Genomic DNA, 23,044 nt, shown 5'->3' with positions numbered 1-23,044 from the left:
GATATTGTGGAGACCATCCCTATGGCTAGGAGCTTGATTGTGATGAGCAGGATTCTGTATTAACTCAAAAACTCCACTGTAACTCTGGAAAGTTGGAATTCCCCCACACATCTGTGTGTGATGTGTCAGAACCTGGATACCTGTTATGACAGTAGATATCAACTGCCAAGAGAGATCTACAGTTAAGTAGAATGACTTTTGCCTTTTTCCCTTGTCCCCCTGCACCACTCTGGGGGTGCCAGAAACTATGGAGTGGGTGGAGACTGAAATGACAAAGAAAAAAGTCCCTTCCCCTACTGAAGGTCCCCTAGCCAGGACTCACCCTTGAGCTAAAGGTAAAGGAGATCCTTTGACTTCTGTTGAGATGGAAATTTTAGAATATCTGAACTAAATTTTTAGTAGGTGCAAATGGGTCATAATTATTAAATAATATCTTTCTTCTAACCAAAAGAGAACCAAAAACTGTGGGATCTGCCCAATGTTTAGTAAGGGTTGTCACAGGAGATGTCTCATACCATCACTGAAAGTAATGGTAGAAGAGAAGATGGTAACATTGTGTGTCAACTATAGTTCAATTAAAAATAAATAAATAAATTGGGGTGCCTGGGTGGTTCAGTCGGTTAAGCATCCAGCTCTTGACTTTGACTCAGGTCATGATCTCACAGTTCGTGGGTTCAAGCCCCACATTGGGCTCTGCACAGGCAGCACAGGGCCTGCTTGGGATTCTGTCTCTCCCTCTCTATCCCTCCCCCCACTCACATGCTCTCTAAATAAATAAATAAATAAAGTGATACAAGAAAAAGAAAGGCAGTTCCTATCGGTAGGCCAGTGAGTTCAGGCCAATCAGTAAAATAAACACTAGTTTTTGGGTTGGTGGGGTGGTGGGGTGGTGTATAGAACTTGAGGAAAGGAGGATGAGTAGTAGGTGGAGCACAGGGGATTTTTATGGCAGTGAAACTATTCTATATGATACTGTGATAGTAGATGCGTGACATTTTGTATTTGACAAAACCAATAGAAGTGCACAATAACTGCAAAGACTAAATCCTAATGTAAAGTATGGACAATAGTTAATAATAATAATAGGGGCACCTGGGTGACTCAGTCAGTTAAGCATCCAACTTCAGCTCAGGTCATGGTCTCACAGTTCTGAGTTCCAACCCTGCATCTGACTCTCTAGCTCAGAGCCTGGAGCCTGCTTTGGATTCTGTGTCTCCCTCTCTCTCTGCTGCTCCCCCACTCATGCTCTTTCTCCCTCTCTTTCTCAGAAATAAACATTAAAAATAAATTTAAACAATAAAAAAAATTAATATGTCAATATTGGTTCATCAATTGTAAACAAATGTACCACACTAATACAAGATGTTAGTAATAGAGGAAAGTGTGTGGAGAGAGAAAGGCTGGGGGGAGATATATAGACACTCTGTACTTTCTGCTCAATTTTTCTATAAACCTAAAACTGTTCCTTAAAAAAAAAGTCTATTACTTAAAAAAAAAAAGTTCTCACAGATTTATGATCCCTAATTAATGGATAAAGATGACACTGCAGTAAATTGAAAAAAGGATAATCTTTATATTAAATAATGACAGATCAACTAGATCCAGCTGTATAAAAATAAAATGAGCCTTTATCTCTTACCTACAGAAAACTCACACCCACATGGATCATAAATCTAAATATGAAAGGGAAAGCAATAAAGCTTTTATAAGAAACCCTAAGAGAATATCTTCCTGATACTGAAGTAAACCAAGGCTCTTATAGGACCTAAAAGTACTGACCACAAGGCAAAACCTGATAGGCTGGGATGTTTTAGAATTAAGAGCTTCCAGGGGCACCTGGGTGGCTCAGTCAGTTAAGTGTCTGACTTCAGTGTGGGTCATGGTCTCATGGTTCGTGAGTTCGAGCCTTGCATTGGGCCCTGAACTGCCAGTGCAGAGCCTGCCTGGGATTCTCTTTCCCTCTCTCTCTGCCCCTCCTCCACTTGCACTAAATAAATAAATAAACAAACTTAAAAAAAAAGAATTAAGAGCGTCTGCTCAGCAGCATGAAGGCAGGCCACCGAACAGGAGAAGAAATGTTAGGATGTGGAGCAATCTCCAAGATGCGTTGATAACAGGAAGGGGTGTTACACACAGAGCAGTCACCAGAAAACAGGCTGGCATCTCCTCTGCAGCCCAGCCCCATTTGATGCCATAGCTCTAAAGTGAAAAACCTTCAAATGATCTTCTGAGGGAAAATTTGCATCTTTCCTTGAGGTGACTATTAACGGACAGATTCACTCAAGCTGAAAACCTAAACTGATAATGTTGCCACTTGTGATCATTGTCACAGCCACCTCAGTCAGTCATGTCCCCATCTGTGAGGTACTAGAAAACATATATGTTGGTCTCTGCCCCGGTTCCTGGCACAGAGGTCCTAAAACCTTAGAGATCCCTAAGTGCTATGAGCACTAGGAGCATCTTTTGTTCTGATGAGGTGACTCTGGGTGGGCTGCTGGGTGGGGGCTTATCCCCAGAAAGACCAAGCCATGATTCGAAGCTTGGAGTTTTTAGTCTCACCCCCTCCCCCATCCTCCAGAAAGGGGAGAGGGGCTGGAAATGGAGTTAACAATTGATCATGCCATGAGGAAGACTCCATAAAATCCCAGTAGTGGGGTTCTGGGAACTTTCAGGCTGGCAAACACATCCACACCAGGAGGGTGATGCATCCCAATGTCATGGAGACAGAAGCTCTTGTGCTTGGGACCCTCCCAGACCTCACCCTATATATCTCTTCATCTGGCTGTTCATATGTATTCTTTATCATATTCTTTAATAAACTGGTAAACATAAATAGGTGTTTCCCTAAGTTCTGTGAGCCACTCTAAAAATTAATTGAACCCATTGTTCTGGATATTTGTCTTTATCTTGTTAATTATTTAAATAGTGGGAAAAAAGAGAAAAGTAATTACCATGACTAAGAAAGTAGGGTATCTAGACCTTAAAAATTGAGGCAGTTATTCATTAATTTATTGTGCAAGGGAATTCTGAGAAATCCAGCAACCCCTGGGGGAAAGTGGAGCTGAGGGCAAAGGACAGAGCCAGAAGGAAGGACCTTCAACCTGAAAACTACAAGAACTCAACTGGATTCTCAGTTGATATCAAGAGCAACGTGTAATTTATACATATTCAGTTCAAGGAAAAGTATCTTCTGGATGTCCCAGGGGCTACCAGCCTAGGAAATTCTAGAATAAATCAGTTCCTTCTTACAATCCTAAATAAACCTTACCAGAGGGCAAATGCAGGTGTTTCTTTCTGGGATGTGTTCTTGCCAAGAAACTCCTCCAAAAATATAATGAAAGTCAAATAAAGAACATTTGGCTAGCATACCCTATGAACACATCCTCTGAAATTTCCACAACCAGAGCAGACCCAGCAAATCAATGTGAAGAAAGTGAGGACCCAAGAAGTAAATGAGACACACCTTTTTCTATGCCATGGCAGCAGAATAGGCCATGATGCAAAGTGGAGAGAGCACAGGCCAGAAAGTGAGGTACCCCATCTTGAGTCTGTGTTGCACAATTCAGTTCTCAGTCCAATGTCTACATTCCCAAATAAGGGAGTTAGGGAGTTAGACTAGGCAATCATTATGAAGACTTTCAGTCCAGGGGCACCTGGGTGGCTCAGAAGGTTGAGTGTCTGACACCTGACTTCAGCTCAGGTCATGATCCCAGGATTGTAGGATCGAGCCCTGTGTCGGGCTCTCACAGAGCATGGAGCCTGTTTAATTCTCTCTTTCTCTCTCTCTCTCTCTCTCTCTCTCTCTCTCTCTTGCCCCCCCCCCACTCGTGCACTCTCTCTCTCTCTGTCTAAAATAAAATAAAATACCTGCAGTCCAAATATTTAATGAGTATGTGAAAATATGCTTTTTTTTTTTTTTCATTCAGTGTCTTATTTTTCTTCCAAGGTTCCAGTTAAAACATTCATTCATTGGGTGGGGGAAATATATATATATATATGTGTATATATATATATATATATATATACACATATATATATATATTATTTGTTATTATGTGGGGGAAGAAGGTTTTATTATAAACCAGATACTGTTCTGGTATAAAGCAGAGATGGACACAGAAAAAAATCCTAGCCCTTGTAATGTGATTCAGTTTGAACTTTTTCTTGGTTAAAATGAGGAGGAACTTTGAGTTCTGAGACACAATTGCATAGGTTCACTCTTCCCTGCTCTTCCCCCTCTAAGTGTAGCCAAATGCCCTGAGGATAATTCAGCAATTACACAATGACTCTCAGAGGTACAAAAAAAGTAGCAGAATAGGGAGAGGTCTCAAGGTTTGAAGAAGGACACTCTGTGCTTTGTCCCGTAAGTTTTCTTTTATCTCCCATATATGCCAGACTGAGAACTGGACAGGGGTACAAATATAGAACCATCAGTGAACATTTTTTATATAGAACAAAATAAAGAGAAACAACAACAGCAAAAAGAAAAACCTGCTCTGTTTGGCCAAAGGTCTGAGAAAGGAGCAGCCAACCAGAAAACTAGCAGGGACATAGCCCAATTCACACACCAGCAGTGACAGCTTATTTGCCATAGTGGCAGTGTCAGAGGAGATCCCTGCCCAACATCTGTGGCAGCTGCTGTGGCAGCTGGAGGCCCATGCCTCACTCCAAACCCAAGCAGTGGTTCCTATCCTGATGGTTCCTTGGATGTACAATGAGGAATTTTGAATAGCAGATGACAACACTGTTAACCATACTCAGAATTCTGGGTTTGTTAGTGCCTCTCCTGCTGGTTTCCAAACCCAATTAAACCTCCTCATGAGGTCAGGTGAATTGATCTGAGACACAATTCAGATCATAACTGACAAATTCTCAGGCATGGAAAAAGCAGCTACTACCAAAATAGCACAACTTGATCAACAGAAAGAAAGGCAAAAATGATCTGGACAATCAGGTGAGGGTCTTCCCTAAGAGATCTCTGAGTTGGGTTACTCAATAACTAGGTCTCAAAAGAAGAAATTGATGGATAGGCACCAAGGAACTTATGAGCAGGCAGCAAGCCATACGGGGCTTGACAGACCACGAGGATCTCATGCTGACCAATCTATGACAAATACAGACTATTCTATCCCTCCTGATGACCTAGATGAATCATAGAGTCCCAGAAGCTTTTACCCAAACGTCTCCATTTTCAAAAGTAAACAAGATTAGGGCTTAGATGAAGTCTTTCTGTCCTCAGGGGATACTAGAGGCCATATGCAAGGTTAGTTTGATGAGAAAATGGGCAAGAATTTCACTTCAGGGGTCTTTTAGATACTGATGCACTGGTGACTATGGTCTCCCAACCCCTGACACCAATTTGACCACCAAACAGACAATGTGCTCTGGATTTGGAACTGAAGCCACTACCATCAGGACCTCAGCCCAAGCCCAACTATGGATGGTCCTTTTGATCCCATACCAACCTCCATTGTTACACCTTCACTACTAAATACATTAATGGTATTGATGTATTGTCTCTGTGTATCCCCAATCATCTTCACCCTCTATCCGGATAGGAACTGCTACTGTTAGAGCCATCTATCTTACTGGGGCATGTAGAAGACCATGAATCTGCCCAACTACCAGCACTTAGTGCTCTTGTCTCCCCAAAACAATATTGGCTGCCTGAGCTTAAGGAAGCCAAAGTGCTCTGTGAGACTCTTCATTCAATACTCTGTCTTTGTGTAAAACTTGGGATGCCTGGAAACTTACCATTGATTATAGGTGACTCAATGCCATAGCACTGCCCTTACACTGATGATACCTGACATGGTGACTGCTACAGAGGCTACTGACTGGGCTGAGGGAATTTAGTTTGTGACAGTTGACATTGCAAATGCCTTTTTCAGCATCCTTCCATCTGATTATCAGGATTATTTTTCCTTCATGTGAAATGAGTTACAACATATCTTTAATGTCATTGCACAAGTCCACCTAAACTCCCCAGCTATCTACCATCAACTGGTAGGCCATGATTTGGAAAAAGCCCTGCGCCTGGAGGCTTTCTTAATGCCTCTTCCTGGTGGGCCCAAACAAGGACACCACACAGCAAGGACTGAACATCCTGTTGACCTTCATGGGGCAACACAGTTAGGCTATTAACTCAGATAAATACAAAGTCCTAATACCCCACTGAAATTCTCAGGTGTAATCTGGGCCACACAGAACCACATATTCCATTTGAGTTACAGATCTCAGCAACCTCCCCACTTGTGAATTGGAGCCTATAGCAAAAGGACACTGCTACAAGTCATAAGCTCTTGTTGGGCTTTTGGACCCATGAGCTCCTGGATTTGGCCAAAAATTACACACCCTTCGAGAGATAATTGTTGGCCTGTTGTTGGATATTGGTGGATACTAAGTATATGATCCATATCTGTGAAATAATCTTAAGACCAGAAATCCAAATCATGTTGTGAGTCTGAGCAGAGGTCTCAAACTGCTGGGTATGGGTGGCTCAGGATCATCCATAGTAAAGTAGAAATTGTATATACATGTGTGGACAAAACCACTTGGGGCCACTTGGGGCCTCACAACTACATAAAATGGTCTCAAGAATCCCCCTCTGCCCACCAGGCATATTGGTAGAGGAGCCACTGGCCCAGATATAAAGACCTCTCAGGAGGGGTGCCGCCTTAGAGATCGGCACTGGCTGGGGTGGCGAAAGGATCAACATGACTTTGGCTAGAGATTTACTCCACCCGTCCTTGGAAGAGGAAAAGAAAAAACATAAAAAGAAACAGCTAGTTCAAAGCTCAAATTTCTATTTTATGGATGTAAAATGCCCAGGTTGCTACAAGATTACCATGGTTTTAAGCCATGCTCAGATGGTGGTTCTTTGTGTAGGCTGTTCAACAGTGTTGTGCCAACCAATGGAAGGAAAGGCCAGACTCACAGAAGGGTGTTCATTTAGAAGAAAGCAACACTAATGATCACACAACCTCTTGAATTTGTGTTATGTTGCAGAAAGCCTTATCAGTTCAATAACTCCAGTTAATCTACCAAGATAATGTAATTACGTTTAATTTTGTAAGGTATACAATAGTCATCTCCTATTTTGGTGTCAGTTTTTCAATAAAGTTTTAATTATGGGGAAAAAAAAAACCAACCTCTCAGAACTGCATGGACTTAGTTCACTGATGGTCCTTTACAGTTAGCTTCTCTCTGGCTAGAAGACAGTGCACCTGACTTCCAACCTGAAAGGCTTTGTCCCTTAGCAAGTGCAGAAGGAATGTTCAGCACAATGGGAAGAGCCTCATGCAGTATGGATGGCTCTCTAGTCCTCTTCGGTGAAAGAGTCCTACTATATTTCATTGATTTATGGGCTGTGCTAACAGCCTGGCTATTTGTTCAGGCCACTGGCAAGCCTCAAACTAGTATATAAAATAAGCCCCATTGTAGAAACAAAACATTTGGATAAAGATCAATTTGCTCTTAATATGCTTTTTGTTACCCACATAGATGTTCACCAGAGCACCTCCTAACCCGACAAGGAGAAACATAAACCAAGCATGGGCAAACCATGCTTGTCAACTAAACACAGGAACTAAAATGTCCTTTACCTCAGAACAAGCAGATGTTGTGGATTCTGGATCCATGAGAGGGTGGCCCATGGGAATTCACACTAGACTAAGACTACACACATGGACTGTCTTCAGAAGACTTTGAAACTGCATAGAAAAGCTGTCCTGACTGCCATATCACAGACAAGGCAAAAAACCCTGCCCAGAGACACATTCCTGAGCCAATGGGTCAGATGTTGCAGGTAAATCATATTGAACCTCTCATCTCATCCAGAGGGTTTTGCTGGATCCTGACTGCAGTTGATACTCTCTGGATTTGGCCTAGACATTCCCATGTATTCCATTGACTCAAGCCACACTATCCAGGACCTACAAGCCCACATTTATTTCTTCCTCAGGTTTCCTGAGCACACTGAATCTAATAACAGCCCAAAGCCACATATCATGTGGCATATAATGGAGCTTCCATGCCCCCATATCATCTCCAAGTGACAGGGCTGATTGAGCATTTTAATGGACAATTAAAGGACAGGCTTAAGCAGCTTGTAGGAGGGGGTAAGATAACCCCAGGCTGTACTATGGTGAGGGGTGAGCAGGGGAGAAGTCTGGGCCTCAGGGCAGCAATATCCTAAAGGGGCACTTGTTATTTGCACCATATGTTTGATCAGACTGTTTAGCCCTTTCCTCTAATTTTACACTTTTGGTCTCTGTGAGGAACAGTGCAAGGTCCTTCTATTCCCTTCAACCCCTTTCTGAAGACTCACATAGATGGGAATTTGGTTAGTTTCAGTTATACAAGAAATTAAACAAGGAGTGGGAGTCAGTAGCCCCTTCTTCATTTACCCTCCAGGGTACAAAGCATGGGTCTTTGTCTACAAGGTCTTTGAAGAGAATCGCCATTAACCTATCATTTTTAACCCAACATTTTCCTTAAGTTGGCCCTGCCACTTTGCCCCCAGTAGCCCCATGGGATGAGTATTGTATATAGAATAGAAATTTTTGTTGAGTCACAAGAGGATCCAAACCAGAAGATTTGGGATTCATTTGGGGGATGGGTAAATGGTGTCATCTTTGCTCATGGTACAGAACAGACTGCCTGCTTCATAGTCAGTGAGAAGTCCCTCCAACTGATAGGATGTGAGCCCCTTTGGACCTATGAGCTTGGTTATGCAGAAGGGAGAGATGAAAATCTAACCTCTCTCCTCTGCCACAGAGTAGCTTGTGTGACTTCCACATCACCAAATTTATTGCCACGCTCATCCCAGGAAGTTTTCCCTGCCCTACATTTGACAAATTGCTGGATGTGTCACCCACCACCTGACCACATAGATAAGCATCTGACTGCTATGCTGCTAAATACTACAAATGGGCATTTCTCTAAATATGGACCTTTCTGTTACGTCAGGTACTCCTACCATATTACTCTGAACCCAAAGTATTGCTGCGATTGAATCTGACACTGAAAGCTCAAAATGCCTCCCTAGGTGTCAACTTGTCAGAAATGGGACATTAGGAACATCTTGGCAAAGAGACCTGGGATCCACCACTGGGACTATTTTTGACCTCAGTAGTGAAGGCCTTCTCCCCTACACTTGCCCCAACTTACACAGAATTTTCAATTCCATTCAAGGACTCTGCCCACTCACAGCACTTTGTGCACCCCTTTGGAATGTTATTTCTTTAGTGAATATCAGGCCTTCATGTGCCTTCCTCCTAGCAATGAAGCATGCATTTCATAATAAGAAACTTATAAATAGTCAAAACAGCCTCCCCCCAACCCAGGCTAGACATATCATACTACACCAACTAGGATGGGAACTCCAAAACCAGGCAGACTCTGGTTACTCAGGAGATTTACCAGGAGGCATTACCAACTCCAGGTGATTATTTCTACTGTCAGAGTCCTTCAATCAGAAAGGGTCAGGTACCACCTGAGGTCATCAACAGCACTACTTCAGCTTTCAAAGCACAACAGATCAGTCTCAGTTCCTTGGCCCAAGTAGTGTTGGATAACTACATAGCCCTTGACTCCTTATAGCCAGCCAAGATGAGATCTGTGCAACTGCTGGCACTTTGTGTTGTACCTGGATCAATGAGACTGGCAGAATAGAACAATCCATCACCAGCCTTAGGAAAAAAAATCTCCAGGATCTCTACAGTAAGCCCAAATGGAATATGGGACATCTTTTCCTAGCTTGGCAATGATCGAGGTTCATGATTACATTTAATCCTCTAGGCAAGTGCAATCATCCTCCTTTGAGTGGTATTGATTCTGACCTCAGACTAATTACCTGGTTCTTAACACAGTCCCTCAAAATCTGACTCATTCAGGCCCATGATGGGATAGTATATGTTTATTCCTTGGGCTGTAAAAAATCAAAAGATAGAGTTGAGGCCAAAATCCTATGTGTGATCTTTCAGGCCTGGCCATATGCAATTACAAAGGCTTTTCCTCTTCAAAAGCACAGGTAAGCTGCCCTCCCTACACTGGATATACATGCTAAATTAACTTGTTAAGTTGTCTAGATCATTAAATTGTCAAGGTCCTCCAGAACAGTGTGGAAAACTTTATCATGTTCTTGAGTTTAATGAGAATGCCTACAAAGTTTTCCTAGTATGATTTTTTACTTAGGTTTCTGAAAGTTATTTTTTTTAATGTTAATGCCAGTATAGTTGACAGTGTTATGTTAGTTTCAGTTATACAATATGCTGATTCAACAATTCCATACATCACCCAGTGCTCATCATGACAAGTACATTCCTTAATCCCCATCTCCTATTTAACCCATCCACTCACCTCCCTCCCCTCTGGTAAACATCAGTTTGTTCTCTATAGTTATGAATCTGTTTCTTGGTTTGTCTCTCTCTCTCTCTTTTTTCCTTTGCTCATTTTTTTTTTTGTTTCTTAAATTCCACATATGAGTGAAATCATATGGTATTTGTCTTTCTCTTATTTTGTTTAGCATAATACTCTCTAGCTCTATCCATGTCATTGCAAATGGCAATATTTCATTCTTTTTGATGGCTGACTAATAGTCTATTGTGTATATATATATATATATATATATGCCACATCTTCTTTAGCCACTAATCAATCAATGGACACTTGGGCTCCTTCCATAATTTAGCTATTGTAAATAATGTTGCTATAAACATTGAGATGCATGTATCCCTTTGAATTAATGTTTTTGTATCTTTTGGATAAACACCCAGTAGTACAATTACTGGATCATAAGGTAGTTCTATTTTTAACTTTTTGAGGAACTTCCATACTGTTTTCCAAATTGGCTGTACCAGTTTGCATTCCCAGCAATAGTGCAAGAGGGTTCTTTATTTCCCACATCTTCACCAACACTTGTTTTTTCTTGTGTTTTTTATTTTAGCCATTCTGACAGGTGTGGGGTGATATCTCATTGTCATTTTCTTTTGCATTTCCCTGATGATGAATGATGTTGAGCATCTTTTCATGTGTCTGTTGGCCATCTGGATCTGACAATTATTTTTATCAAGTTAGAGATTCTTCTTTTCAACTTAAGCTCCCTAGTATTTTTTTAATCAGGAAGGGGTAAATTATCAAGGAAAAAAATTTTGGTGTTGATTATAAGATTTTCTTATCTAAGTTTCCTAAAAAGTTGCTTACATGGTGGTTGTAGATTTAGGGCTAATTGAGCCTTGCAAAATGAGTTGGAAAAAATTTCTTTTTCTATATCCTGTAATTGCTTCAACAACAGAAATTTTCTTGTATATAAATTGACTGTTCATCTATTTTGTCCCTTATTAAATGAATGTGAAGTATTGGCTTTGTTAGGTATATGAATTCTTTATATAGTGGGAATGGGTCTGTTTGGCTTATGAAACATTGCAGGTCTAAGCCTTACCTCCCACATGCTAGAAACAGACCTGGCTTCAGTAATATGGGGACCTCAGGAATATCTATGCAAAAATTTATAGACTCACTTCTCAGGAAGGCAAGAGAGACAAGTAAATAGACTAAAAGGGATCAAAAGTCTCCCCACTGCTCTGAGAGTAGGGGCTAGCTGGTATTGGAAAGAAAAGCAGAAGAAAGCCCAGTTTCATGTGTTTGGGTTCAATTATCAATAGGCAAATGCTGTACCAGATTCTATCTGAAGCCACCAGGGAAATGTCAAAAGCTTCACAATTCTTGCTGCAGTGGGAGCTTCATAAGAGTAAGCTCACAGACAATGGGGCAATGACTGCCACTGCCCATTACTGGTGACATTTGAACTGGGAGGATTCTCTTGCTTAAAAAGGGTGAAAATTGCCAAGCCAGGATGGAAGGAAAACAGAAACATCTGATCACTAAGGGAAAGCAAATAAGACCAAAGCACAATCAGCCCAAGATACCAGAGATTCAAGGAGGAAACATCATAGAAAAGTAAGCTGATGGGAATCTATGAACTCCTAAAAAAGGTGTGTTATTAACCAAAAAGTGAAAAGCAAATCAGGCAACAAAATAAAGAAATTAGATGAAGACACCTAATAGTTGAGGAGAAATGCATTTCAGAAGAGAAAAGAGAATAAAAGTTCAAGTGCCCCTGTGTGGGAATGGGAGTGACTATTCCCTGAAATTACCTCATAAATAACCTTTGGATACTTAAGTGATAGTCCACACATTCAAGGGGCTTTTTTCAAACAGAACAAGTTCTCTGCTTTTCCCAAAAGACACCACAAGCCCTCTCAAGGCTCTTTTTTACAGTATCTCAAGTCCAGCTCAGCATTGGGTCCTTGATAATATCATGCTATTCCACCCTCCTTTCTCATTTTTGCCCCCCTGTTATTTGTTGTCCCATCTTGGAACACTCTCCATCCGATACTCCAAAGTGCGAATCCACAAAGGAGTACATGCATCCCAATGTTCATAGCAGCATTATCAATAGCCAGACTTTGGAGAGAGCCCAAATGTCCATCAACTGATGAATGGAAAAAGAAGATATGGGGGCATCTGGGTGGCTCAATCAGTTGAGTGTCCAACTCTTGATTTCAGCTCGGGTCATGATCTTATGGTCATGGGATCAAGCCCCATGTCAGACTCCACGCTGGGTGTAAGGCCTGCTTGGGATTGTCTTTCTCTTTCTCTCTCCCTCTGCCTCTCTCCCATTCTCCCTCTCTCTCTCTCTCAAAAAAGATGTGATACACACACACACACTGAAATATTACTCAGCCATAAAAAAGCATGAAATCTTGCTATTTGCAATGATGTGGATGGAGCTGGAGTGTATTATGCTAAGTGAAATAAGTCAAGCAGAAAAAGACAAACACCGTATGATTTCACTCATATGTGGAATTTAAGAAACAAAACTGTTGAACATATGGGAGGGGGAAAAAGAAAGAGAGGTGAAACAAACCATAAGACACTCTTAAAGATAGAGAACAAACAGAATTGATGGAGAGAGGTGGGTGGAGGATGGGCAGGATGGGTGATAGGCATTAAGGAAGGCACTTGCTATGATGAGCACTAGGTGTTGCATGTAAGTGATGAATCACTGAATTCTACCCCTGAAACCAATATTGCACTTGTATGTTAACTAGAATTTAAATAACATCTTAGAAAAGAAAAGAAAAAGAAAAGAAAAGAAAAATAAAGTGTGAATCCAGACAACACTATCCACTTCCTCCAGGAAGCCAGCTCTGACTACTCCAGCCTAGATCTTTATTGTCCAAGTTCTTCTTACATGTTTATTCAGGACCCCACAGGCTGCTCCCAAAGTTGTTCAATGAAAATGCAAAATGCCTCTTTCCATTGTTCCCAGGCTAACCTTTTAACTCTTGTCATGCTTGACATCTAACGCTGTTGCTTCATCATCAAAAAGAGCTGGCCCACAGGTGGCTTTGGCACAGAAACAAAGAGTATTATTTTCAACTCTAACTTCTGTCTTTCTAAGCCAGGATGAAGCCAGATGACAGAACCACCCACTGATGCACGAATAAGCTAAAGACTTTACCAACTAGCATACTTTCTTAGGGGATGTTGTGGATTGGTTTGATATGATTTCAAATCCATTTATTTATGGCAAAGACAAAAAAAATAAAACTGAAGTAAGCTGTATCAGGATATCCTTATCTTATCTTATCTGTGGTACTGAGCACTCAGTAACTCAGCTCCTGAGGAGTGTTTCTGGGGACTAAAACATTTGAGGAAGCAACTATGGCAAGAGGACATTTAAACTTTAAATACTGAGAGTTTGTGAGGACTGAGATGGTTCATTCTGGGCAAGGTGATTCTGCTAATCTAAAAAGTGCTTCACTGGGTGTTGTATGGAAACTAATTTGACAATAAATTTCATATAATAAAAAAATAAAAAATATAAATAAATAAATAAATAAATAAATAAATAAATAAAAAGTGCTTCAAAGACCTTGGGGCATTAGTTCCTGCTGCAATAAAGGCAACTCTTACCAGCAGTGGTGAAAACCAAGCAGTGATCTTATCCACCAATACCAATGCCAATGTTCCCTAGGAACATGTTCTACCAATAGGGACTTTTACCTTTGCCATGGCAGGTAGATGTCAGCTTTCAGTTGGCTACTCTGTCCCTCCCTAGTACCAACTTGAATAAAGGTACACCTCAACTACATTTGAAGTCTCTCCCTTTCATCTCCCTTGCCTGAAGCAATAATGTGACTAAACCATCATTAATTTGGAGTATGTTATTTCTTTATTGGCTTATTAAGAGATATTATCCTGTATGCTATTATTGGCTTGTGAAATTCCCATAGTGAACCTGTGTTAAATAAACTATTGGCAAAGATAATCTCAGTCTCTGATATTAATTTGTCCCCAAACTAAAACAGGGAACAATGTACTTGGTGGAAAAAGTGAACTCTAGATTTGGAGAAGAAAAGAAAGTGAAAAAAAATACGCTTAAAAATCAAAATGATTTAAACTATACATTTATGACTCTTGTGCATCTTCAGTATTTATGTAATATTTCAATGAAAAGTTTACTTTTAGGGACACCTGACTGGCTCAGTCGGTAGAGCACGTGACTCTCGATCTCAGGGTCATGACTTCAAGAGCCACATTGGGGGTGAAGCCCACTTAAGAAAGAAAGAAAGAAAGAAAGAAGACAAGGAAAGGAAAGGAAAGGAAAAGAAAGAAAAAAGTAAAGAAAAGAAAACTTTACATTTAAAAAAAAACCAACATGGAGAAGAATTAAGATGGCAGAGGAATACAGAGACCCTAGGTTTGCCTCATCCTTCAAACACAGATAAATATCAAATCATTTTGAACACTCAAGAAATCAATATGAGGACTGAGAGAGCAAAAATGCACAACTAGAGGTGAAAAAACTGCCACATTGTGGAAGGTAGGAGATGTGGAGAGTTGATTTGGGGGAGAGAAGAGCAGTGGATACTGCAATGTGGAGGGAGCCCTAATCACAGAGAGAGGAGCAAGAGGGAAAGAGAGAGAGAGAAAGAGTGAAAGTGCATACAGGGAATTGCACAAGAAAAACTCTTCCCCAAAACCACTGACTGGGAGAAGGAGAAGGGTTGGATACTGCAAGTTTTTATGAACAGCGGAGTACAAACCCTGAAGTTTTGGAGGTCTGCACCATCACCAGAGTCACACCTGGTGGTCTTAGCAATGCTCCATTGGGGAAGAAGGGCTGAGGGAGACCCAGGATCAGGCAGCATGGTCTGAGGATCCCCTAGGTTGTACCGGGAGAAGCAGTTTCCCTGCTTGGGCTGCATTTGGGAGATGTAAAATGGCCTCTCTGGGAGCAAAAGACCCAGTGGGCACCAATGAGCTGCCTCAGTCACTAACATAGGAATGGGGATGTTGGCTGGGGGCAGCGAGCCTTGGTGCCAGCATTCTGCAGTGCTTTACCATAAACTCTAAAGCTCTGTGCAGTCACACAACCAATTTCTGGGACAAGCCAAAACCAGCCACAGTACAGCAAGTCGCTCCCCCAGAGGATCTGCTCGGCTCTGTGTTGCGCAAATCTCTAAAATTTGGACTTTTGAAACCTAGTCACATGCCTGAGACAAAACACAGGAGTACTGTGCAACTTGGCAGACAGAACTGAGATGCAGAAGGGTGAAGGCAGGGATCTGGCAGATGCTGGGGACACAAGAGAGGTGATTATATGCTCTTCTGCCAGGGCTTCCTGAAGAGTTGCAGGTGCAAGCTCCCTACTCCAGGAGGAGAGAGCAGGACAACACAATTTTCACCACGCTCATCAGCACTGACAGACTTTGTGAGCAAAACAGTGCCACCAAGTGGAAGCTGGAGCCACTTACACCAAGCTCTGCCCACCCCCATGCACCCTACAGGTTCATCTCCATTATGGCAAGTCCACCCAAGAATCAGCACAGCAGACCTCACCTCCAGAAGACCACCACAAACCTCTTGCACACACCAACTCTATTGATCATAGAGTGCTACACAGCTTCAGCTCTAGGGTAAATAGGATGTAGCTTCTTTTGTGTTTCTTTTTTTCCCTCTTGGGATGCAGAAAAAGCAATTTTTAAAAATTTATTTATTTTTAATATTTTTTAAATTATATATATTTGATCTAGTTTCTTTTAACAAGCAGACAAAAACACACCTAGGGCCTAGCTTCCTTTTTTTTTCTTTCTCTTGACAAATGACAAGATGGAGGAATTCACCCCAAAAGAAAGAACAGAATGAAGTATGGCCAGAGCTTTAATCAATACATTCATAAGTAAGGAGTGCCTGGGTGGCTCAGTTGGTTAAATGTCCCACGTCAGCTCAAGTCGTGATCTCGTGGTTCTGTCAATTTGAGCTGTCTATGGTGACAGCTCAGAGCCTGGAGCCTGCTTTGGATTCTGTGTCTCCCTCTCTCTCTGCCCCTCCCTCACTTGCACTCTTTTTCTCTCTCCCAAAAATGAATAAACATTTAAAAAAAATTTTTAAATACATAAATAAGATGTCTGAACTAGAATTTAAAACTACAATTATAAAGATACTAGCTGAGGGGGAAGGAGCCAAGATGGCAGAACAGCATAGAAGTTTTTTGTGCATCTCACGTCCATGAAATACAGCCAGACCAACACTAAACCATCCTGCACACCTAGAAAAGTGATCTGAGGATTAACACAACAATCTGCACAACCTGAACCACAGAATTCAGCAGGTATACAGTGCGGAGAGGTGAACTGGGGAACAGAGCAGCCACGGAGGGCAGGGAGCCGCTTTTGCATGCAGAGAGAGGATGGAGACGGGGGCGGGGGGGGGGGTGGAATATGGGAAAAGCTCCCCCCCCCCACCGCAAAAGCAGCTGGAGAGAAAGTGGAAAAGTGGAAACAGCCGCAGGGACTGAACTAAAAAGGGAGAAAGGAGATGGTTTAAATTCCATAAAGACTATAAACAGTGAGAAGGCAGAGACTGAAACTCCACAGCTCAATACCTGGTGGTGCTCTGGTGGGAAGGGTGATCCCCAGGAGCAGAGTGGAGTCCAGAGTTCTTCAGGCCACACGGGGAGAGGTGGTTCCCCTGCTGGGAGGATACTTGGTAAAGTCTGTGTGGGTCCCCCAAAAGCAAGGCCCCAGTGGACCTGGGAGAACAACCATATTTGCTGGTGCTGGAACAAGGTCATTAAGGGTGAAGCCTGGTGCCAGATGTGGGTTGTAATTTTCCATAATCCCTGAAACGCTGCTGCTACACTATCTCCCGAACTTTTTCCGGGACAGGCTGGCACCCAGCGGCAGTCTCTGGGCATTGGCAGCAACGTGGTCCCACAAACATTCCTGGGTGCGGCCGGCACCCAGCCATTGCTCTGTGAGACCCTCCTGCAGAGGGGCAGAACAGGTCAAAGCCACAGTCCCTCAGAGGTAAGGGGTCAGGAAAAACAGCCACATCTGAGACAAAACTCAGGACGGAGGTGCTGCCTGGGACTTGGTCACGGACTGTGTAAAAGCGGGGAGTGGACGGAAGCTGAAGACAAAGGACAGGTGCATGATTGCTGATCAGGGAGAACAGAGTTCTGATACTAGAGACTCCGTACCTGGGTGATGCCATTTTCACTGCTCCTGCGCATGCGCGTATGGACCTACAAGCGCCACAACAATCCACCCAGTAAGCCAAGCAGCGCCATCTAGTGGAGAACAGAGCCGTTACACTAAGCCCTGCCCAATTGGGCCAACCTCGCTCTTCAGGAACACAAGTCTCTCCGCCTGCTTAGTTTATGGACTATAAAGCACTTCATAGTTTGACTTCTAGGGGAAAACAAAGTAATTTCAGTCATATTTCAGTATGTTCACCGGTCCATCTATTCAATTTTCTTTCTTTCTGTTTCCTTTTTCATTTTTTCTTTTTTATTTCTTTTCTTTTTCGTGAACAGAAAGAGAAAAAATTCATTTTTATTTTGAATCCTTATTAAAAATTTTTTCTTTAATTTTTTGTACTATATTTTTTAATTTTGTGTAAGTTTTTTCAAATTCTTTTTTACTTTCATAATTTCATTTTAGTGTACTTCAGTGTATTCATTTTATCAAATTTTCAAAATATTTCCTTGTTTTCTTCTTTACACCTTTTTCTCTAATCTATCAAGCCCCTTTCAACACCCAGACCAAAAGACACCTAAGATCTAGCGTCATTTATTCGATTTTGTGTGTGTGTCTGTGTGTGTGTATTTAATTTTTAAATTTTAATATTTTTAATTGTAATTTTTTTACCTCATTAATTCCTTTTCTCCCTTCAAAATGATGAAACAAAGGAATTTACCCCAAAAGAAAGAGCAGAAGAAACAACAGCCAGGGACTTAACCAAAACAGATACAATCAAAATGTCTGAACCAGAATTTAGAATCAAGATAATAAGAATACTAGCTGGAGTCGAAAATAGATTAGAATCCCTTTCTGCGCAGATAAAAGAAGTAAAAGCTAGTCGGGATGAAATAAAAAATGCTATAACTGAGCTGCAATCTCAAATGGATGCCATGGCAGCAAGGATGGATGAGGCAGAACAGAGAATCAGTGATATAGAGGACAAATTTATGGAGAATAACAAAGCATAAAAAAAGAGGGGGATTAAGGCAAAAGAGCACGATTTAAAAATTAGAGAAATCAGTGACTCATTAAAAAGGGAACAACATCATAATCATAGGGGTCCCAGAAGAGGAAGGCAGAGAAATAGGGGCAAAAGGGTTATGTGAGCAGATCATAGTGGAAAACTTCCCTAACTTGGGGAAAGACACACATCAAAATCCAGGAAGCACAGAGGACCCCAATGGGATTCAACAAACACCAACCATCAACAAGGCATATCATAGTCAAATTCCCAAAACACTCAGGCAAGGAGAGAATCATGAAAGCAGCAAACGAAAAAAGTCCTTAACTACAAGGGAAGACAGATCAGGTTTGCAGCAGACCTATCCACAGAAACTTGGCAGGCCAGAAAGGAGTGGCAGGATATATTCAATGTGCTGAATAAGAAAAAATATGCAGCCAAGAATTCTTTATCCAGTAAGGCTATCATTCAAACTAGAAGGAAAGATGAAAAGTTTCCCAGACAAACAAAATTAAAGGACTTTGTGATTACTAAACCAGCCCTGCAAGAAATTTTAAGGGGGATTCTCTGAGGGGAGAAAAGATAATAAATAAATAAATAAATAAATAAATAGCAAAAACAACAAAGATTAGAAAGGACCAGAGAACACCACCAGAAACTCCAACTCTACAAGCAACATAATGGCAATAAATTCCTATCTTTTAGTAGTCACTCTAAATGTCAATGGACTCAATGCTCCAATCAAAAGACATAGGGTAACAGAATGGATAAGAAAACCAGATCCATCTATATGCTGTTTACAAGAGACCCACATTAGACCTAAAGACACCTTCAGATGGAAATTAAGGGGATGGAGAACCATCTATCATGCTAATGGTCAACAAAGAAAGCCGGAGTAGCCATACTTGTATCAGACTTCAAATCTAGACTTTAAAATAAAGACTGTATCAAGAGATGCAGAAGGGTATTATATCATAACTAAAGGGTCTATCCACCAAGAAGACCTAACAATTGTAAACATTTATGTGCCAAATGTGAAAACACCCAAATATATAAATCAATTAATCACAAACATAAAGAAACTTATCCATAGTAATACCATAATAGTAAGAGACTTCAACACCCCACTCACAGCAATGGACAGATCATCTAATCAAAAAATCAACAAGAAAACAAGGGCTTTGAATGACACATCAGACCGGATGGACTTAACAGATATATTCAGAACATTTCATCCTAAAGCAGCAGAGTATACATTCTTCTCCAGTGCACATGGAACGTTCTCCAGAATAGACCATATACTGGGACACAAATCAGCCCTAAGTAAGTACAAAAAGATCAAGATCATACCGTGCATATTTTCAGACCACAACGCTATGAAACTCAAAATCAACCACAAGAAAAATTTTGGAAAGGTAACAAATACTTGGAGACTGAAGAACATCCTACTAAAGAATGAATGGGCTAAACAAGCAGTTAAAGGGGAAATTAAAAAGTATATGGAAGTCAATGAAAATGATAGCACCACAACCCAAAACCTCTGGGACACAGCAAAGGCGATCATAAGAGGAAAGTATATAGCAATGAAGGCCTTCCTAAAGAAGGAAGAAAGATCTCAGATACACAACCTAACCTTATGCCTTAATGAGCTGGGAAAAGAACAGAAAATAAAACCCAAAACAAGAAGAATACAGGAAATAATAAAGATTAGAGCACAAATCAATGCTATCGAAACCAAAAAAACAGTAGAACAAATCAATGAAACCAGAAGCTGATTCTTTGAAAGAATTAACAAAATTGATAAACCACTAGCCAGTTTGATCAAGAAGAAAAAGGAAAGGACCCAAATAAGTAAGATCAAGAATGAAAGAGAAGAAATCACAACCAACACAACAGAAATAAAAACAATAATAAGAGAATATTATGAGCAATTATATGCCAATAAAATGGGCAATCTGGAAGATATCGACAAATTACCAGAAACACATACACTACCAAAACTGAAACAGGAAGAAATGGGAAAATTTGAACAGACCCATAACCAGTAAGGAAATTGAATTAGTAATCAAAAATATGCCAAAAAACAAGAGTCCAGGGCCAGATGGCTTCCCAGGGGAATTCTATCAAATATTTAAGGAATAGTGAACACCTATTCTCTTGAAACTATCCCAAAAAATAGAAATGGAAGGAAAACTTCCAAACTCTTTCTATGAAGCCAGCATTACCTTGATTCCAAAACTAGACAGAGACCCCACTAAAAAGGAGAACTATAGACCAATTTCCCTGATGAACATGGACACAAAAATCCTCAACAAGATATTAGCCAACCAGATCAACAATATATTAAAAAAATTATTCACCACGACCAAGTAGGATTTATACCTGGGATGCAGGGCTGGTTCAGTATCTGTAAAACAATTAACATGATTCATCACATTAATAAAAGAAAGGACAAGAACCATATGATCCTTTCAATAGATGCAGAGAAGGCATTTGACAAAATACAGCATCGTTTCTTGATAAAAAACCCTCAAGAAAGTAGGGATAAAAGGAGCATACCTCGACATGATGAAAGCCATATATGAATGACCCAACGCTAATATCATCCTCAATGGGGAAAAACTGAGAGCTTTCCCCCTAAGGTCAGGAACAAGACAGGGATGTCCACTCTCGCCACTGTTATTCAACATAGTATTGGAAGTCTTAGCCTCTGCAATCAGACAACACAAAGAAATAAAAGGCATCCAAATCAGCCAGGAGGAGGTCAAACTTTCACTCTTTGCAGATGGCATGATACTCTATATGGAAAATCCAAAAGATTCCACCAAAAAACTGCTAGAACTGATCCATGAATTCAGCAAAGTGGCAGGATATAAAATCAATGCACAGAAATCGGTTGCATTCCTATACATCAACAATGAAGCAACAGAAAGAGAAATCAAGGAATTGATCCCGTTTACAGTTGCACCAAAAACCATAAAATACCTAGGAATAAATCTAACCACAGAGGTGAAAAATCTATACACTGAAAACTATAGAAAGCTGATGAAAGAAATTGAAGAAGACACAAAGAAATGGAAAAAGATTCTACGTTCCTGGATAGGAAGAACAAATATTGTTAAAATGTCGATACTACCCAAAGCAATCTACATATTCAATGCGATCCCTATCAAAGTAACATCAGCATTCTTCACAGAGCTAGAACAAATAATCCTAAAATTTGTATGGAACCAGAAAAGACCCTGAATAGCCAAAGCGATCTTGAAAAAGAAAACCAAAGCAGGAGGCATCACAATCCCAGACTTCAGGCTATACTACAAAGTTATAATCATCAAGACAGTATGATACTGGCACAAGAACAGACACTCAGGTCAATGGAACAGAATAGAGAACCCAGAAATGGACCCACAAACGTATGGGCAACTAATCTTTGACAAAACAGGAAAGAATATCCAATGGAATAAAGAGAGTCTCTTCAGCAAGTGGTGCTGGGAAAACTGGACAGCGACATGCAGAAGAATGAACCTGGACCACTTTCTTACACCATACACAAAAGTAAACTCAAAATGGATGAAAGACCTCAATGTAAGACAGGAAGCCGTCAAAATCCTCGAAGAGAAAGCAGGTAAAAACCTCTTTGATCTTGCCTGTAGCAATTTCTTACTCAACACGTCTCCAGAGAGAAGGGAAACCAAAGCAAAAATGAACTACTGGCACCTCATCAAAATAAAAATCTTCTGCACAGAGAAGGAAACAATCAGCAAAACTAAAAGGCAACGGACAGAATGGGAGAAGATATTTGCAAATGACATATCAGATAAAGGGTTAGTATCCAAAATCTACAAAGAACTTATCAAACTCAACACCCAAAAAATAAATAATCCAGTGAAGAAATGGGCAAAAGACATGAATAGACACTTCTCCAAAGAAGACATCCAGATGGCCAGCCGACACATGAAAAAATGCTCAACATCACTCCTCGTCAGGGAAATACAAATCAAAACCACAATGAGATACCACCTTACACCTGTCAGAATGGGTAACATTAACAGCTCAGGCAACAACAGATGTTGGCAAGGGTGCAGAGAAAAAGGATCTCTTTTGCATTGTTGGTGGGAATTCAAGCTGCTGTAGCCACTCTGGAAAACAGTATGAAGGTTCCTCAAAAAACTGAAAATAGAACTACCTTACAACCCAGGAATTGCACTACTAGGCATTTATCCAAGGGATACAGGTGTGTTGTTTCAAAGGGACACATGCATCCCCATGTTTATAGCAGCACTATCTACAATAGCCAAAGTATGGAAAGAGCCCAAATGTCCATTGACGGATGAATGGATAAAGAAGAAGTGGTGTATATATACAATGGAGTATTACCCAGCAATCAAAAAGAATGAAATCTTGCCATTTGCAACCTCATGGATGGAACTGGAGGGTATTATGCTAAGTGAAATTAGTCAGTCAGAGAAAGACAAAAATCATATGA

The 23,044-nt window shown here is 40.8% G+C and overlaps 2 protein-coding genes across 2 annotated transcripts in view; one reads left to right on the top strand and one right to left on the bottom strand.

The window, feature by feature from the left end:
• The window catches only part of CASP8 (caspase 8), a 73,746-nt gene that overhangs the window by 34,528 nt on the left and 16,174 nt on the right, over positions 1–23,044 (bottom strand). The window lies entirely within an intron of this gene.
• On the top strand, positions 6,717–7,135 carry LOC107180345 (40S ribosomal protein S27-like). Its single transcript, XM_042995054.1, has one exon. It carries the CDS (start codon positions 6,717–6,719, stop codon positions 6,969–6,971), a length of 255 nt encoding a protein of 84 aa, XP_042850988.1. The 3' UTR covers positions 6,972–7,135.

The sequence above is a fragment of the Panthera tigris genome, chromosome C1 (assembly GCF_018350195.1).
Source record: "Panthera tigris isolate Pti1 chromosome C1, P.tigris_Pti1_mat1.1, whole genome shotgun sequence".
Classification (NCBI taxonomy): Eukaryota; Metazoa; Chordata; class Mammalia; order Carnivora; family Felidae; genus Panthera; species Panthera tigris.
Note: the sequence above shows the minus strand (reverse complement) of the source record. Positions and strands in the feature narration are given on the sequence as shown.